We start from the raw sequence: 18,174 nt of genomic DNA on the forward strand, positions 1-18,174 counted from the left end.
CATTGACAACAAAACTAGACAACGACAACTCCTCCTCCTCCTCCTCCTCCTCCTCCTCCTCCTCCTCCTCCTCCTCCTCTCCTCCTCCTCGCCTCCTCCTCCTCCCTCCTCCTCCTTCCTCCTCCTCCCCTCCTCAGACTCCCCCCTCATAGGCACTAAAACCACTAAACTCAAACTCACTTTCAGCATGTGAACCTCGTATGGACATTGCGGGCAAATATTCATCATCACTAACATCGGGAGTGATGTCTTCGTCACTAGATGACCAACCGCCATCAAAATGAGGACTTGCGACCTGCTCCCGATCAAGCTCCAACAAGTAATCGTATTATGTCCTGTGGTTCGAGGCCTCCCAAATGCCTACGAATGCCCCTCAGGACACCCCGATGTTTCCTAGGGGTTGTAAAAGGCACACGATGTGGTGCTTGTACACTTTCAGCCACACGAGTCCGCATGGAACGGTGTTGAGGGGCTAGGTCATCTTGGGTACTTGGTCCCTCACCAGCATCCAAGTCCAAAATATGTCTCACACGATCCCTCCTGAGAGGTAAAACGCGTCTTTCGCACTCTATTCGACGTTCAGACATCTCTACGTACGTCTTGTACCACCACAAATACTCAAACTCTCACAAAAGTTTGGCAAAACACAATTGCGGCAAAAGATCACTCTCGGACGACGCGTTGCTGATGCTTGCTGGTGCGAGAAGAAAGCATTTAGCGCATGCGCACCTGGGTAATGCTTGTAAACAAAACAACAGCTTGATCCATGAACTCCCAGCATCCCTCATGGCGCGTGATTCAAAAGTTTTCGCCTAGTAGGCCTATATGTAACTATTTTTCCGTGAATTTAAAAAAAATCTTTGCATCGACGTAGCATATATCAATTAAGCACCCGACAGACAATTTTCATCGACGTTTAATACATCCAATAGGCGTTTGAGGGTTAATATAATTTCAAACAAAAATACACCCCAAACCATCATCCCAAACATCTTAAGCCACCTTAGATTAGCACCCTTTCACAACTATTACTCTTAAGTATATGCAGGCAGTTCCCGGGTTATGACGGGTTCGGCTTACGACGTTCCGAGGTTAAGGAGCTTTTCAATTATACTCATCAGAAATTAATTCCAGGGTTACAACGCATGTTCCAGGGTTACAACGCCTACAGCGCTCATCTGGCAGAAGAAATATGACACCAAAAATACAAAGTAATCAATATTTGAAGGTTTTCTTGATGAAAAATGCAATAAGAATGCAGTTTACATAGTTTTCAATGCACCCAAAGCATTAAAAGTAAGGTTTTCTTAGGATTTTTGATGATTTTCCGGCTTATGACGATTTTCGGGTTACAACGCGTCTCAAGAACGGAACCCCCGTCGTAACCCGGGGACTGCCTGTATATGCGATGACGTTATAGCAGAATGGGATGACATCACAATGACGGGAGGAAGAGCACTCACACATCACTAAAGCCAGCGCGATGGCTTCACTGGCAGAGTGATAAGAGGTGACCAGTAAGTGTCAACGTTGACATAGGCGCCCCAAGGTGGTAGCACACAAGAGCCAACATAAAGTAGTCCTGGAGGAGGCAGGACTGTCATTGGGGCAGGATGGTACCAGCCTCAAAGAAATGTGACAATAGGATCCAAGGAGGGGGAACCCCATAGGCCTAGCGACGCCTAAACAGCCGCCATCTTGCTTGACTCTGAATCTGAAATTAAGGAATCAGATGGTGTAGCCTCCTCCCTTTCGGGAAGGGCATTAGAACCCGAGGGAGAGGGGGCTACACTAAACATAACATCATCCTGTGCAACTCCCGACACTTCCAATGACGAATCGATGGAAGAAAAGGAAGGAGACAGAGGTACAATTGCAGCAGGGGGAGCGTTTCCAGAAGAGGGTGAAGCCAAATCATCCAAACACGGAGAGGAATACCCCTCCCAAGAAGGACAAGTAGAAACTCTGTGATGTTCCCTCTTCTTGTAAAACACCCTCCACTGCGACTTAGGTCAGGCACAACAATCCAACCAGGGATTAGTGATGGTACAATAATTAGATCAGCACCTACTGCATGTCACATGGGGATCTGTAATCGTAGCAGCCAAAAACCTGGAGCACAGAAAACCCTGAATGCCCAGGCACATGCGTTGACAATGCCATGTCAACTGAAAAACAAAGAATCATGGGCACAAAGCAACTGGCTTGGAAGGAGAGCAAAATCGTCTATTCTCCAGGGCGGTCAAAGAAAGACTAACGAGATGCTGTGCTTGGTCAACGACCAACTTTCACCTTGTATATGCATGAGTTTCCAGATCTCACAGATTCCTTGCTTTACAATCTTTTATTGTTTTAACCGGTTTCCAGCTGACGCAAGAAGATTTATCCTATTGTTAAGACCTTCAGTATGTTAGCTATGAAAAATACAAATTGATTAAAAAAAATTTCATTTTTATTTGTGGTGAGAAAAAATTTCATATTTGATCCTTATAGTTTTCATTTCATTTTGTTTTAATTCTTTCAGAGAACACAGAGTCACAAAATGAGATGGTGAAGGCAGAAAAGAAATGGCTTAAAGCTCTTGGCCACACTGTCACAAACAGACATCTAAATGCTTTGTCAGAAGAAAACTTGGTAGAAGAGGTAACAATAGGCCAAACTGTGGTAAGTTCTATTTAATATTTTCAAGACAATTCATTGTTTTATGAGTATTTAGAGTATAATCATTTCTTAAGAAAGTATAATTCTAATAAAAATTATTCACTTGCTCCTAATTTTCAGCTGAGATATCTGAGTATGTCATCAGCTGTAGGAAGGTTAAAGAGTGAAGCATCAACTGATATTCTGCCACTTGTTACAGACAATACTGATCTTGTACCTGCTGTGTATGAAGGTAATAGGTTAACCATTTCAGTAGTTTTAATTATTTAACTATTTCCACAATTTTACTTGTTTTTGTATTCGACATATTCTTTCCAAGAAATATAGAAATTAAAATAAAGCTGTTCAAATTGCATTAGTTAACCCACGCACTTCAGGTTCGAAGTGTTAATTGCATCTGTTTAATGATGGAAGACTATTCAAAGTCCCCATGGGGGCCATGATACCTTATATATCTCACTTGCTATTCTCAGGAAGGTGGTTCTTGTTCCCATTTAGAAGGTAGGGATTTGTTTTCAGGAAATTGGAATGTTTAAAGTACATAAGGTCTCATCAGAAGAACGTCTTTGAAGGATATAACTTTTGGAGGATACTTTGAAGAGAAGGGCTCTGAAGGAGAACCCTTCATCTTCCTCACTCGTTTCATGCCTGAACACCTCAGGGATAGCTTCCATTATCTGGAATTTCAAAGGAAAGATCCTCATTACCTGAAATCTAGGATGTTCCGACTACAAGTGGGCAGCCCTTCATGGAGCCAGAGATATCCAAGACCCTCAGCCCAACCAAAAATGGTTTATTGATGCAGGACTGGATTTGTGTCACATTAAGTGGCCCATGATTTGCTAAAGGGCTCATTGCAAACAGGATGAGGCTATGTTCTGTGAAACATTAAACTGGATATTTGGGATCTTTAACTGAGAAAAGTGCCACAGGCCCAAGAAATCACTGAAGTCTCAACTGCTGACAGAAGGTCAATAGAGGACAGTCTGTCGACCCACTGGATATTTTGGCCAAAGTGAGGGAGAGGGTGACTAGTACAGTCTTTAGTAAAGGCTATGATAGACCTATACTGTACCCCGGCTATTCTTTCTAGACTGGAGACTCAGTTCTTTGAAATTCATACTGAGCAACTTCCCTTTCAACAAGTTCTCATAGGCCACATATTTCTCAAGAAGATATTCCTTTAAAGGTGATTTTGAATATGATCTCTGCAATTATAACTAAGTCATGTTTATATCTTGAAGAAAGTGATAACAGGTTTTAGATGGTGGCAGAAGGCCAGCAATCTAAGGAAAGGAGCTGTGGTGCCCATCTTCTGGATTATGTATAAGGCAGTAGGCACCTAGCCCCCATGGGACAGGTGCTGGCACAAATTTAAAAAATAAGTTTCTGGCCTTGAAAATATTCAAACAGCATGTGATGGCCTGGATGGTAGGCATAATGTCCGACAACTTTATATTTGTTGTATACTTAAGGCAAGCACAAGGTCAAAGATCATAGTATGTCACCTAGCCATAGATATTTTTACTTGGGTTGAGGAACGTGAAATGAACATCATTCTGACATTTGTGTCCAGAAGGACAACATGTTAGTTTTAGCAGACATCATTAGCAGAAAGGGTCAGTTTCTTCCCTTACAGTAGTCTGTTCTTCACAACATTTGCAAAGCTCTCGTGCTACTTTGGGGATCGACAGTAGGATACATTAATGGGATAAACTTAAATAACTTGTCACATGAAACAGGATCTGCTTGCTAAGTAGAGTATTTATTAGATCTTATGTGACAGGTGTGAAGTGTTGTATATGAAGGTCAGAACTCATGAGATGAAAGCAATGTTGATGATATTGAAGGTTTAAAGGCCATGAATGAATCGCTGAGATAAGGAACAGACCATTACCTTGTTACACAATAAGTTTTTAAATGCATTGAGACCATTAAAACCATTCCAGTTTTGGATTCATAGAGAAACCAAATACTTTTGCAGAATTTTACTTGAATGACATGACACTTATTGCTGGGGCCTGTTGTAAACAGCAGGGAAAGTGGCCCAGTTGGGAAGATGTAGCAGTATAAATAATGGGTTAAGTATTAAACAAATCTAGATTTTTTTAGTAACAACAATAAAAACTAAGTTTTATTGTAAATCTCTAACATGATTAATTGCCCTCCTCACTGTCCTTCTCTCCAGTGCCATAGGCTTATGCCATGCAGGAGCAGCTGCATATGAACATGTCTAAGTATATTTCATTGACCAAAAAAAAAAGCCTTTTAAGTTATGGGTATGTATTAAAACAAAGTATTGTAAAAACTCTAATTTTATTTAATTCATATAATAAATAATAATGTAATTTATGTAATGCCTTACAGGAGGTCTTAAAATATGGGAATGTACCTGGGATTTGCTGGAATACCTGGAATCATCTAGCAATGATTTAAAAGGCTGCAGGTAGAGTGTACCATGTTATTGTATTATGTACAAAGTATTATTAGAGATATTGAAGATTTTTTTTGTAAGCACCTTATTGTTACTTTTCTTCTTCCCTCAATTTGCCTTATGTCTTGATCATAAGGTAAAGACTTCCACTAAAAGTATCACTGATATATAGTGACTCTGACTTTCTTTTCAAGGTCTCAGAAATTTTATGGGAAATTGCAAAAATTTTAATAACAAATAAGAATTTTGCATTGTGACAATTATTGTATGTCGGAGTCTAGTGAATAATAGTAGTTTATGCCTGACAATGGACAAAATAACTTTTCATTATAATGTTTGTGTGATGTAAAATCATGTTAAGAAGGTTAGGCTTCAGAAATTGATAGTGAAAAGTGAAAACATACCACACTGGGAGAAAAGCTACCAGTCAAGATGGACAAGAGGGAGAAAGGTAGATGTGAATCACTCACTGAGAAGGATGCTGGTAAATACCAAGGAATTTTTTTATTAGGGAATATGATAAGGATGTCAGATTTCCTCTTGGCATGAATTTTTCGAAAAGGTAAAAAGAAATGTGCTCCATATTAGATGGCTAAATAGTAGTCAAACCTAAAGATAAAAGAGCAACCTAAAACAGATTTGAGACATATGCCTCACTTACGAAGATTAAGGTATCACTGATGTTAGTCACCATGTGATAATGGAATTTTCTATAAGAGTAACAATTTCCCCAATGGAATATAGTATAGAAGTAAATCTTGTACATCAGCCCACAGGGAATTCTCAGTGAAGGTAGGAATATGTGGTCTATTTTAACGAAGGTCATGCAAAATTTCTCTAATAATTTTTTGAAACCACTATTTGCAGCTGAAGTTTATGAAGATAAGGATTTTATGTACCCATGTATTGCAGTTTATCTGATGTTCATTTCTAATGCATGAGTCGAGTCTAAGTCAGTCATACAGTATAGTAGTGTATGATAGTTCAGGCAGTCCTCGCATATCAGCGGTGTTGGTTAACAGTTTTCTGGTTTTATGGCACCTGGCTAACGATGTTGTTAACCAGATTTTTGGTGACATTAAGCGATTTTTGGCATTGGTAAGCAGGTTATCAGTGTTGGTAAGCAGGTTATCAGTGTTGGTAAGTGGTTTATCAGCATTGGTAAGCAGTTTGTCAGCATTGATTAGAGGTTAACAGCACCGATTAGTGGTTAATGGTGCAATAAGTGGTTTATCGGTGATTACGTCGTCATAAACGCCATGTATTACCATAATTATTGGCGATTTTTGTTTCAAAACGATTTTCAGTTAGTGGCACTCAGATGGGAAAGGAACCCTGCCATTAACCGAGGACTGCCTGTACGTATATACTTTTGCTTGTCTCTAACTATAAATGGAAAATTTATATTACAAATAAGTCATCTCCAATTTGAATTTAGTGGGTTTTCAGTTTGGTAATGTTAGGATATTTATTAAAGACAACCAAAATTTTAACATTAGCAGATGATGGCCTATTGAGTGCTTGATGTTAGGTTTATCAGTTCCAAGCTAATATATTTTATGTTTATAATTCATTTCAGAGTTTTAGAACTTGGATGTGGTGCTGGACTTCCTGCAATTTATGCAATGCTTCATGGTGCTCATATTACTCTTCAAGATTATGTAAGGAAATGAGATTCTTTTGTGAAATTGAGAGTAGTGATTAGTTAGTAAAGTACTAAGTGGAGTAGTTAAGGTTCCCCCACCATTTTTGTGCAGCAAGAGAACAAGATTTTAGAAAAATAGAAATATAGTTTTATTATAATCATTATCAATTTTTGAATGAAATTCATCTATTTCTTTAAGCTTTAGAATGCTTTACACATTTGTAGATCAAAAAAGGAATTTCTCATCTAATATACTACATACACATTTTAAAATTTGATGTAAATCATGTTGTGGGGATCATTTTGAAATTTTAGGTTAATCTTAGACAGCCAATCTTAGTAATGCCATTGACTGGTGCCTTAGTTAGTCAACCTTGGTGCACTTAATAATTTGTATTGTATGATAAATGTTAGATATTTTTTCCCAATTTCTCAAGTTGTAGTCTTGAGAATTGTTTCTGAAGTTGGTGATAATGAAATTCAACCGATTATGGCTCTTGTTTCACAGGCTAGTCTTAATGAGTGATTTAACTGTTGGGCCTTCAAATAGTATACAAAAATATACTAATCCTTTTGCAGTATGAAGTGGGCTATCAGCTGAGGCCTAAGTGGCCATACTGTGCATGTGCAAATCACACCTGTCAGAGACTGGTACTTTTTCATTCTTTTGAGAAGGGGTATCTGGGAACATCTCATGGCAAATGTAGTCACTCGTAAGGTATAGGTTTTTTATTAAATAGATAAAATGCTTTCTCAAACAATGTTCTTCATTTGGGGTACTGCTCATGGTGTACTTCATGTAGTACTCTGTTGCCAGTTTCAGTATTTTTATTCATTCCTTTTGGTTTCTTCCAACTTGGCTGTCAGTCATATTAGAACAATTCATCCAGCAAGCCCTCTGAATTTAGAGAAATGTGACTCGTTAATTTAGTTTAATTATTTTATATTATATTATAATCATCTAGTATTATTGTTAACTGAAAAGGTAATAGCACTGATTGTTCTTTTGCAGAATGAAGAAGTCATTAATTACGTCGCCATACCAAATGTTTTACTAAATTCTACAGACATCTCAGTTCTGGAAGATGGAAATCCAGAAACTTTTGGTGAAACAATACAAGAAGTCACCTCAAAATCCTGTTATTACTCTGGGGACTGGGGAGAGCTCGACAAGCTTTTTGCAAGTAAAATGGAAACTGACCACAAGTTTGATCTCATTCTTACTTCTGAGACAATATATAATCAAGAATGCCATGAAAAATTACTCACTCTTATGACCAACAACCTTAAAAAAGATGGTAAAATGTATCCTTTTCAGGTGAAAGCAAATTGTACAAAATTTTACTATTGCCATATTGCTTCAGTCTTGAATTTTCTATGTATTCACAAACACCAAGTGGAAGTTACATTTCCACCTATCATAGCACTTCATGATACCCACATTTCATTACAAACACTAACTGTAATACTGTAAGTATTATGGTGATATATTGTGTAAAAAGTGTGTCCTAGAACATCTTGGGTACTGCTCATGGTGTGCCTCATGTAGCATTCTATTGACAATACTTGCAATATTTCCAATATCTTACTTTTAATTTTTTCGCTCATTCAAGCAGTTTATTTCCCTGATGGTATTTATCTATAAATAGTGCATACAGAGTATTTTAACACTGGAGTAATTACTTTTACCTTCTTAATGTTGTCTCCTATATCTATCATTTCTTTATCACTAAACTTTCATGTACCCTCAGGGGATTGTCTCCTCCCATACCAACCACCAATGTGGATGTGGAAGGATTTTGGGGCTAGGGACCATTGCCCCATGTCATAGGAACGACCTTTTGGTATCCATCTGGACCCTCTTGTGGCCTTAGGCTGTGATCCTATGCTCAACCAATTTTGGCTTGGTTTTGTTTCTTAACCTATCATTTTATCACTCTTCTTTCTCACTATTATACTAGTCCTTTTCCTCTGTTCCCCCTCCCCCTCCCTTAAGTATGTGTCCATGCTTAGTGGGTAGAAGGCCAACTTTGGGTTGGTCCTGAACTGCCTCTTGGATGGCATAGTGCACAACATCCCTGTATTTTTTCTTTTTACCCTTACTCCTTCATGTGGGGCTCTCAAGGAGTGGACAATATACTTACTTTCCTAGCACACACCCAGTGCCATATGGCTAGTTATGGAAATTTAATTAAATTGAAGGGGTTGGAGACTGACCCCTCTCACAATCAGTCCACTGAACTTTTGGGGTTTTCTGATTTGGCTAGCTCTGCGGCCACAAGCCAGACTACTCCCCCTCTTCATCCCTATCCTTGGCTGCCATGTCACCAGTGTCAGCAAATGATACCCCATGCTCCCTTTCCACCAGTTCACCTTTGATGGCCACTTTTCAACCATTGGAAGCATAGCATGCCACCATAAAACAATGGAACACTAAAGCATCTCTTCCTCCAAAAACCAGCCTTAAGGCTCCAACTCCATCCTCTCCTAACTACCTGAAAATGTCTTCTGGCACTCACCCTGCCCTAGTGTCAACTTTCTTCGGATCCCAGAAGTGGGACAGGTACTTCGTTATCCCTCCAACTGCTCCTTATGTGAACAACACACACACACCACTTTCAGAAGTCCCTGCAGAGACAGGTAGGCATGGTCAAACTTCCGAGACATAATAGCTCACGTCTTGTTATGGTGGACACTGGAGCTCAGGCTCAGGCAATGTCCAACCTCAGAGATTTGCTAAATGAACAAATGATATCCTTGAAAATATGTAAAATAACATCATACAGTAAACCATACTGTAATTTGTCTTTATTTTACAAAGATATTTTACGAATAATGTACATTTTTATTTAATCCAGGGATTCAGAAATGTAGCAGTTTGCAGTGTGTTGTAGTAGAAGCTAACACTGAAGTTGTTCTGAAAACTCGAGAAGTTACAGCTCCCCTAAAGCTGTTGCATGTAGTTTTGTAATAAAAATAATTTTGCTCAAAGAACATTTCCTTAATGTTTGCTCAGATTATTAGCAGCTAAAACTTATTATTTTGGAGTTGGAGGAGGTATTCAACAGTTTTGTGACTTGATCAAGGAAAAAGGACATTTAAACATCGAAACGGTTTATACACATGAAGAAGGTAAGATACTATTTGTATTTTAATCCACAATGCAAGTTTGTGTTTTACACAAAACTTAAAACTTCGCATCTCACATAGTGACAAACTGTTCAGACTGAAATAACTGTGAAGATATTACTATATTTTTTAGCATACGGTATAAAGTGAACTCAAATTTTGGGGTGATTTATACTGGGAAAAAATATAATTTTTCACAAGAAATTTATATCTTTCAGTAAAAACAACTGCTTTTACTTTAGGTATTTGCATATTCACTCACAAATCAAGTCACTGATATTCCAGTCGATGAAAATACAAACCATTTCTTCCTTATTCTTGTTGCTTAGTGCATGCATATCCAAATCCCTTAAGGCCCTTGTGGAACACTATCCCTGTACAATCTTGAATCTGCTTCAGGGTAGTGTGTTTGAGAGGAGGGCTATTCAGGTTGGTTAATCACTTTTACTTATGCATGAGTAGCAACTTATGTGGGAGGTTGGTGAATTGCAAAAACCTGTAAGTAAATCAGCACTGAGGGAGCCAGTTGAATCGGGGAACCTATAAGTGAATGAATACATATTCATGTTTTGTTTAAAAATCAGACATAGCTAATGTCTTAATTTTATGAGCTTTGGCCTTGACTTAAGTGATTTCCTCCGTGATTGTTTTCTTCAGATTCATTGGTAAAAACAAACTTCTCAAAGTGGACAGAGATCTTCCTTCTCACTCAGAGGAGAATGGGAAGGGATCGTAAAGGGAAATCTAGTCAAAAGGCCAACTTGGCACCAACCTTCACTATAAAAAACCATTATGTTATTATAAGAGGTTTTTTGGTTTTTAGTACTCTGGTTGTTAATTTCAGTATTCTTGACTAATACTCACAAGTTTCTGATTATACTGTATGAACAAAACATATAAGTACATTATTTGAGATGAAACTTACTTACTGTTAAATTTAGCTATATCTCCCCGCCGATTAGGCGAGTTGGCATTCAAACAAAAAATCGATTGGCTGCCCGGATGACTGTCTAGTTTACCTGTTCTCCACCAGGTGTGTTTCAAATGTTTTAGCTCTTGTCAGAATTCTCCTTGCCGCCATTGCGGCTAGACGATTGTTGGTATTCTATGAAGTTTGGCTGTTTTACACCTGTTTACGGTATTGTAATTTCATTTTCTTAGGATATCTTCCATCGGAAGCAAAACCAATAACATCAGGCTATGTAGGAATATTTTTGGTGTAACCAGGATGTTGAAATTGGAAGTTGATCAACATTCGGTTTGTACTTGCAAGGGTACAGAGGGTGATCTTGGAACTACTAGATGTGAAGAATGCAGGGAATTGTTCTGAGAAATTTATGCCTGAATATGTCAGGTATAGGAAAGACGGGAAACTAATCGATTGCGAAAGAAATTAGTTAGGTCAGGACTTATATCTGTCAGGCAATCCCTACTCAGACTAGGCATTTTAGTAGGCTAGTTTTGACTTCTTGTGTAGCTCCGCCTTCTGCTCCCCATTCGGTTCAGGAAAAGTGTATCGAGAAGTTAGAACATTAAACCTATTTTCAGTTTTAATACCAGTTAAACTGAGTTCATGACGGGAATGTTCCAACTCCCTCCATATGTAATGGGAAAAATATTCCTTTAATTATTAGTGATTTATTTAGGAATTGATTCATCATCCTCCTTTTACTGTTGTAAGAGTAATTGGAACTGTGAAATGTTTTCGTTTTTGTTGTGGACACGAGTGCGTGGCAGTGTAGCCAGTCCCTTGTTTTGTTTCTCTTTCACTTTGAGTATGGGAGCTCTGTCTTGAATCTTTCGTCTGCTTTTTGGTAACACTAGAAAACCATGTAAGGATCACGAATGCTCTCGTGTGAAAAGGACTTCAACCAGTCCACCCTTCATTTTGGCTATTTTACCAAATTATTAATACAAATTATTATCTATCCCTTGCAAGGGATCTAGTCCAGGAGTTCTGAAGACTAGGTAAATTAACCAAGTTCAGGAGACTAGGCCTGGGAGAAATTCGGCATGATGTAATGAGTAATAAAGAAACAAACTGAGTACCAGGGATTTTCTTCAAGACCATCGTACCTTACCACGAAAAATGGAAATCAGCACTTCAATTGCCTCCCAGTGGGAAGACATCACCTGGCCTCATCAGTAATAAGACCCATACATACAAGGAATATCATGTAATAGCAGGTAGGACAGGCCTACCCTAATTTCCAGGCAGCGTAAACATCAGTCTTCATACCCACCGTGTCAACTATGACGCTCATGTATGGGTTATTCTAAATTCTCGTATGCTAGCATATTCCTTTTTCTTATTAATGCTTGTGTTCGTTCTTTGCTCGCTTCCTCATTGGCTATCGGCAAATCTCTTACTACTGCCTCGTTTAATGTTTCTCTTTCAAGTCTACACAGTCTGTAGTATCTAAAGTTCTTGCCAAGTTAGAGATTCTAGCTTCAGAGATTTCTGACTTAGTTTCATATAGGAATACTTTCAAGTACTCACTTTTGGATGAGGTGGGAGAGTCGTCGTAACTCCTCTCCCACCGCCTCCCTCTTCTGGCACCTCGTTTCCTTTCCCTCAGTCGACTTGTGTGGACTTTGGATGTTGTTGACTCATGTGAATGCAGTTGACTCGTGCGGATTTGGCTGAGTCCTGAATCGCTTAAAACTGTCTTCCTCTCATTGAGTCGTTGTGGATGCGATACAGCACTCAACTGCTGTCACCTCTTATTGACAAATGTCGCTTTTTGTCGCCAAGGTTTACGGAGAAAGAGCAATCCTTTAAGCTCTTTTGTTTACCTCCTATCACAAGCTGTCTCCTCCTGTCACCCAGTGATGGAAGAAGAGTTTGAATGGAGTTTGAGGAACTCGTTCGGGCTGGTCGGCGTTTGTTGCGACACTACGCCTTGCTGTATCCTCATTTTGTTGAGGAAAGAGGCCACATAAAGAATATGTCTTAATTGTCTTAGCGTATTTCGGCGCCCTCTAAATATTGGAGAAGACAACCAACGCTTTCTCCAGTTAGAGAGCATTTCGTTACTTTTCTCATCCTCGGATGCACAATCTCCCTTTGGGTCTGCCTTGGCTTGTCGTCTTGTGACTTTTAAAGTCGTGGAGAGCCAAAGGCCCCCTCTTGCTGTACAAACGCTTATTAGTCCTTTAACTGTCTTTGGTAGGAGGTTCGCTTTCTTTTTCTTTCCTGTGGGGAAATGAACTCGAGACTGACAGACATGGAGATGGATTTTCAGTCTAGCCTGAGTTATTACCTTTTAGCTGTGTTGTCTCGTCTCTGCGACTGCTTAGAGAAGTGGAGACGCCAACCCAGCGAGTTTGTATAGCCAGCTTAGGGTTTGTTGCACGCGGGAGTTTTTAGCAAGGAAAACAAGTAACTCATTTCTGATGCTGGAGGGTAATGTCCTCATGCTTATACTTGCTCGGTTTGGAAGAAGTGAGAACACTTTCGCTTCTTGTCTGATTATGCAGCTCTGTTTAAGGCGATAAGGGATTATCTCTTGGTAGTCTTGTTTTATACCTTTCGGGGATAGATGTGGCCTCAGGTTCTGGGATATGGACAGTTGCAACCTTCTAACTTGCATGGAGAGACTTGGGACCAGTACGTTACTAGTGGAGACGGTGAAGGGCATTTGTGGTTCTTTTTTGGTCATCCTCCACTAGTTTAATCGCCCTCTTATAGCTTCCTTTGTCTTCAGCAAAAATCTCTCATAAGTCCCTTTTTAGTAGGAGATTTTATATACAGGGAATGATGGTCCAAGGGTAATTTTTTAGGACGAACTCTATGCATAGGTAATTGGAGATATTCTTGGACATTTGGAGACTGAATAACAGGAAGTGTCTGCCCACATACTTGTTGGTTTTCTAGCATGGTTTTAGTGCCTTTCCAAAGAACGGTCAGACTTGTGGTACACATGCAGGATGTATTTCACTTGCCAATATATCCAGAGTCATGCAAGTTCCTTCAAGATGTTTTTACTATAAGGTATTGCTGTTCTGTCCACTTTGTTATGTCAGGGACTTGTTGCCCATTGGTGGATGGTGTCGACTTTAGGAGCAAGACACTTCTACTGGATCAGTGATTCAAGTTGGCCAACTCTGTCAACAGTATTCCAAAGGCCAAGGACCTGTTGCTTCTTCTGGCCAATTTCTATGCATTATATTGTTAATTCTCTATATCCCCATTCTTATCTAGTGATGTGGGGATGATACTTAATTATGCATGCTTGTCGGTCAAGATGAATAGTCATGTGTTGCTTGAAGAATTTTAGACCTGAAGGAAACTTCCTATATGGTAAGGGCTTTTCCTCATTAAGAAACATGGCCTCCCGGGATATTTTCAGATAATCATGCTCAATTAATGTACAGTTGCAGTGTAAGAATTACAACTTACAAATAAAGTTAATTAAATTTGTAAGTAATCCAGAACCAACTTTGGCTCCAGGACTGTAGGAGGGACTCGAATTGTCCATTTTGTTCTTAAACCTAAGTCCAGGTTTTGGTCTTTTCCCTCTGCCATGCAACACAGAGTTTAACTAGTCTCATTACACTTTCATGCAACATAGAATGGTCAAAACTACACCTGGTAAAACTTTTTAGATGTCAGGGCAGTGGAAAGACATAGGGATGCGTCGCAGGTTTATTCCCGGTCAGAAACAAAGTCTTTGTGGGAAGTTTGCTGCTTTGAGTGAAATGAAACAACATATTGGTTTGATCATTCATTCTGTGGAAGGACAGTGTTTAGCAATTGGGGATTCAAGAAGAACAACTGCCTACAAAGGCCTTTACATCCGTAAGTTTGGCACTTGGTGTGGATTTAAGGAGCACTCATTTAGACTTCTTAATAGTATGTAGATGAACAGGGACATCCGAATGATTACTGCTACTTGTTGGCCCTCAGGCTTGAGCAGTGGATGTTTCCTTATATTTTGCCTAATTCAGACTCATAGGCCTGCCTCTCGTATACTCTGAATACTATTGAGCAATTTGAAGTTCAAGAATAGCTTAGTGTCTCCTGTAGAGCCATTGTAGCCTCAGGGCAAATGATTTTCAGAATTTCCAATGCTCTCGTTATAGGTCTCATTCTTCCGTTGAGAAGAAATCAACTCTACCACACAATTCCATACTTAGCGCTGAATGACTCTATGGGTCCCAGTGCTTGGCTTTATGCCAAAATCACATATTCCATTCCACAATTCCATACAGTTCCATTAACTTAGGCATCTCCTTAACAGCTTGGAGACGTTAGAATGTCCCCTCCCAATAATAAGATTTTCAAGTTATCATAGGATCTGTCCTTAATTTAAAACTGCCATGGCGTGGGGTCAGAAGCAGTGGTCTGTGTGTTGCTGAGGGTGCCATTCTAGAGGAATTTTCAGCACCTGGATCCTGGTAGACGTCATGTTTTCTTTTTAGAGGAGATAGACTTTTCACTGTCTACTTCCAAAGTTATCGTTCCATACATACTTTCCTCGGTATTGCATCAAGTACTTTTAGATCTTGCTGAGGACCAGCACTGTAAAGTGTTGAGACTGAAGCCCCTTCATCTCTATATCAGTCTCTCTTTGGAGTTTAGATGCGGGTCTAAACTTTATCTGAATTTACTGTAAGATCTTTTATTTAGCAGTAGCAGTGGTTAATAAGTAAATTTATTGTCAGCACCCTTCTTTAAGCTGGTGTAAAGGGAATGCTATTTTAGCTTTCTGCTTAGAGCTGAGGGTGATGTTAAGGCTATACTTTACAGTGCCCTGTAAGAATTCCAATGTAACCCCTTAGTGGGGAAGAAGAGGAAACTTCTCTATCCTGTTGGGGCATTTAAATTTAAAGGTTAAACCTAGAACTTTTTTATCGTCCTTTTAGAAACCTTGAACATCTTTTTCTAAAGGTAAAAGCTGGAAGAGGCAAAGTTAACCTTTGGTTTTGTGGTTTTAAGAAACATAGATGTTATTGTCAAAGGTTAAGCCTGGAAGAGGCAAAAATCAACCTTTTGTTTTGTGGTTTTAGAAAAGCTAGCTGTCTTTGAAAATGGTTAAGGTTGAAGACAAAGTTAACTTTTGTTTTGTGGATTTAGAAAACCTAGAATATTTGTGAAGGTTAAGCCTGGAAGAGGCAAAGTTAACCTTTTGTGTTGTGATTTTTAGAAACTTGTATCGTCTTTGCCAAGGGTTAAACTTGAAGGCAAAGTTAACTTTTGTTTTGTGGTTTTAGAAAACCTAGAATGTATTTGTGAAGGTTAAGCCTGGAAGAGGCAAAGTTAACCTTTTGTGTTGTGATTTTATTAGGCTAGTGCATGAGAACTAGCTCCATATTTTCTACCTTTATTGAAGGTAAACATTCATAATGTGAGCAGCAGTTGCAACTTCATTTAGTGTTAAGTCAATTTGTCGCTCCAGAATAGGATTGATGTGACACACTAGAAGTACAATTCGGATTTTACCCGATCACTATCTGAAGTATACAGAATTGTGTTTGAAAACAGTAAAGCCCTTAATCCGCTACTGGTAGTGGGTAGTCTTTTCCTCAACCGAAAAAAGAGCTGTTCTTAAGCTCTTTTGTTTAAATCCCGGGTTTTAATATTTTGGGGAGCGTGAAGGTACAAATTTTGTATAAGAGGGTACCTTTATATTGTAAAGGTATTTATTTTAAGTGACTGTCGTTTGATAGGGCTTTTGGACCCAGGCACAGGGGTCTCTCATACCGGTTCGTTTCATGCTGGCTGAATCGAAGCGGTTTTCTCCGCAAGGCTGCTCTTTGCTGCATATGTATGAGAGCCTTGCTCCCTGAATGGAATCCAACTTCTGGTGGTAGTAAAATCCTCCAAGGATTCCAGATCAGGTGAGAATGTTTTGGGATTCGTGCAAGAAACCTTTAGCTCGAATGGCTGAGTGGAATTTTGTCTAGCTGCACTACCCACCATCCTCTTCTTAATGTGGGACTCAGCTAAATTTAACAGTAGGTAAGATTCACCACAAATAATATAAATTTTCATAATAAAATTTATTATTTGGATACAGTACTTACCTACTGTTAAAGTAGACCCACCCAGCCTCCCTACAACAACTTAGTGGGCTGTCAAGGAGAATTCTGGCAAGAGCTAAAACATTCGAAACACACCTGGCACACCTGGTGGAGAACAGGTAAACTAGACAGTCATCTGGGCAGCCATTCGATTTTTTGTTTGAATGCAGACTCGCCTAATCGGCGGGGAGATATAGCTAAATTTAACAGTTAGGTAAGTATCCAAATAATAAATTTTAGTATGAAAATTTATATTTTTCAGTAAAAACAACTGCTTTTACGTTAGGCATATGCATATTCATTCACAAATCAAGTCACTAATATTCCAGTCGATAAAAACAAACCATTTCTCCATTATTCCTGTTGCCTTGCGCATGCATATCCAAATCCCTCTAGACCCTTGTGGAACAGGGGTCATAAAAGTTTTGTCTGCTAACATGTATACCATTGTTGCAATTTGTAGTGCTTGCTTCACAATCCCTCAAGCTAACTTGAGCATAAATTATGTTACAACAGCTGCACTACAGTTTAGGCTTTATGTAAAATAAATGATGTGTGGTAACAATAGAATTTTCTCACTGATTGGCTGTAACCTTCTCTTTCTCAGTACCATACAGTATGATAATATAATGGGCTTTAAATCTAAGAATTTTAGTATTTTCTCAATGTTTATTATTATATATTATTATTGTCATGTAAAATGGGGTCTCCACAATGTAATAACTTCTTAATATATTTTTAGCTGTAATTCAGTATATAGTAATTTCCATTCAAATGAAAATCTTATAATGATGGTGTTTTATCCTCAAGAGTAGACTTTAACTGATTCTTTGATATCTTATCAGCCAACCTTTAAAATTTCTGATATTTCAAAATTTGATAAAGTGTTATGCAGTTCTGAGAATGATTTACATGCTTATAAGTGATTATTCATAGCAAATTATCTCTAAGGAAAAAATGTGTATAATGAAACTTTTTCTTTTTTTTCAGGTGTTAGGAGGGAAATAATAGAGTTAACATTTAAAGCAAAATAAAAGTTGCCCTAAAAAGTGCATTTTAATGAAGCCCTAATTTACCCTTCCCAATTTCATCTTATTAGGTGTGTTTGATATGCATTATGAAGGAAGAATTTTTTAAATTTACAAAGTCCATGTATGTACTGTACTATACTATGCTTCAAGCCATAATACTATGGGATAAAATCGGATACAAATTACAGTGGTACCTCGACATACAAAAGGCTCAACTTACGAAAAACTCGAGATACAAAAGCAAATAC

General features: G+C 38.7%; 1 protein-coding gene across 7 annotated transcripts in view; it reads left to right on the forward strand.

Moving 5' to 3' along the window:
- Positions 1–17,944, forward strand: part of LOC135211243 (histidine protein methyltransferase 1 homolog) — a 198,408-nt gene extending 180,464 nt beyond the window's left edge. For all 7 annotated transcript variants that reach the window (XM_064244514.1, XM_064244515.1, XM_064244516.1 and 4 more), the window contains 7 exons: positions 2,525–2,664; positions 2,782–2,893; positions 5,029–5,107; positions 6,675–6,756; positions 7,753–8,045; positions 9,757–9,872; positions 17,886–17,944. In XM_064244514.1, coding sequence (XP_064100584.1) covers positions 2,525–2,664; positions 2,782–2,893; positions 5,029–5,107; positions 6,675–6,756; positions 7,753–8,045; positions 9,757–9,872; positions 17,886–17,929 — 866 coding nt within the window. In that variant the 3' untranslated portion in view covers positions 17,930–17,944. The remainder of the gene's footprint in view (positions 1–2,524; positions 2,665–2,781; positions 2,894–5,028; positions 5,108–6,674; positions 6,757–7,752; positions 8,046–9,756; positions 9,873–17,885) is intronic.
- Positions 17,945–18,174: the final 230 nt, after the last annotated feature.

The sequence above is a fragment of the Macrobrachium nipponense genome, chromosome 4 (genome assembly GCF_015104395.2).
Source record: "Macrobrachium nipponense isolate FS-2020 chromosome 4, ASM1510439v2, whole genome shotgun sequence".
Taxonomy (NCBI): Eukaryota; Metazoa; Arthropoda; class Malacostraca; order Decapoda; family Palaemonidae; genus Macrobrachium; species Macrobrachium nipponense.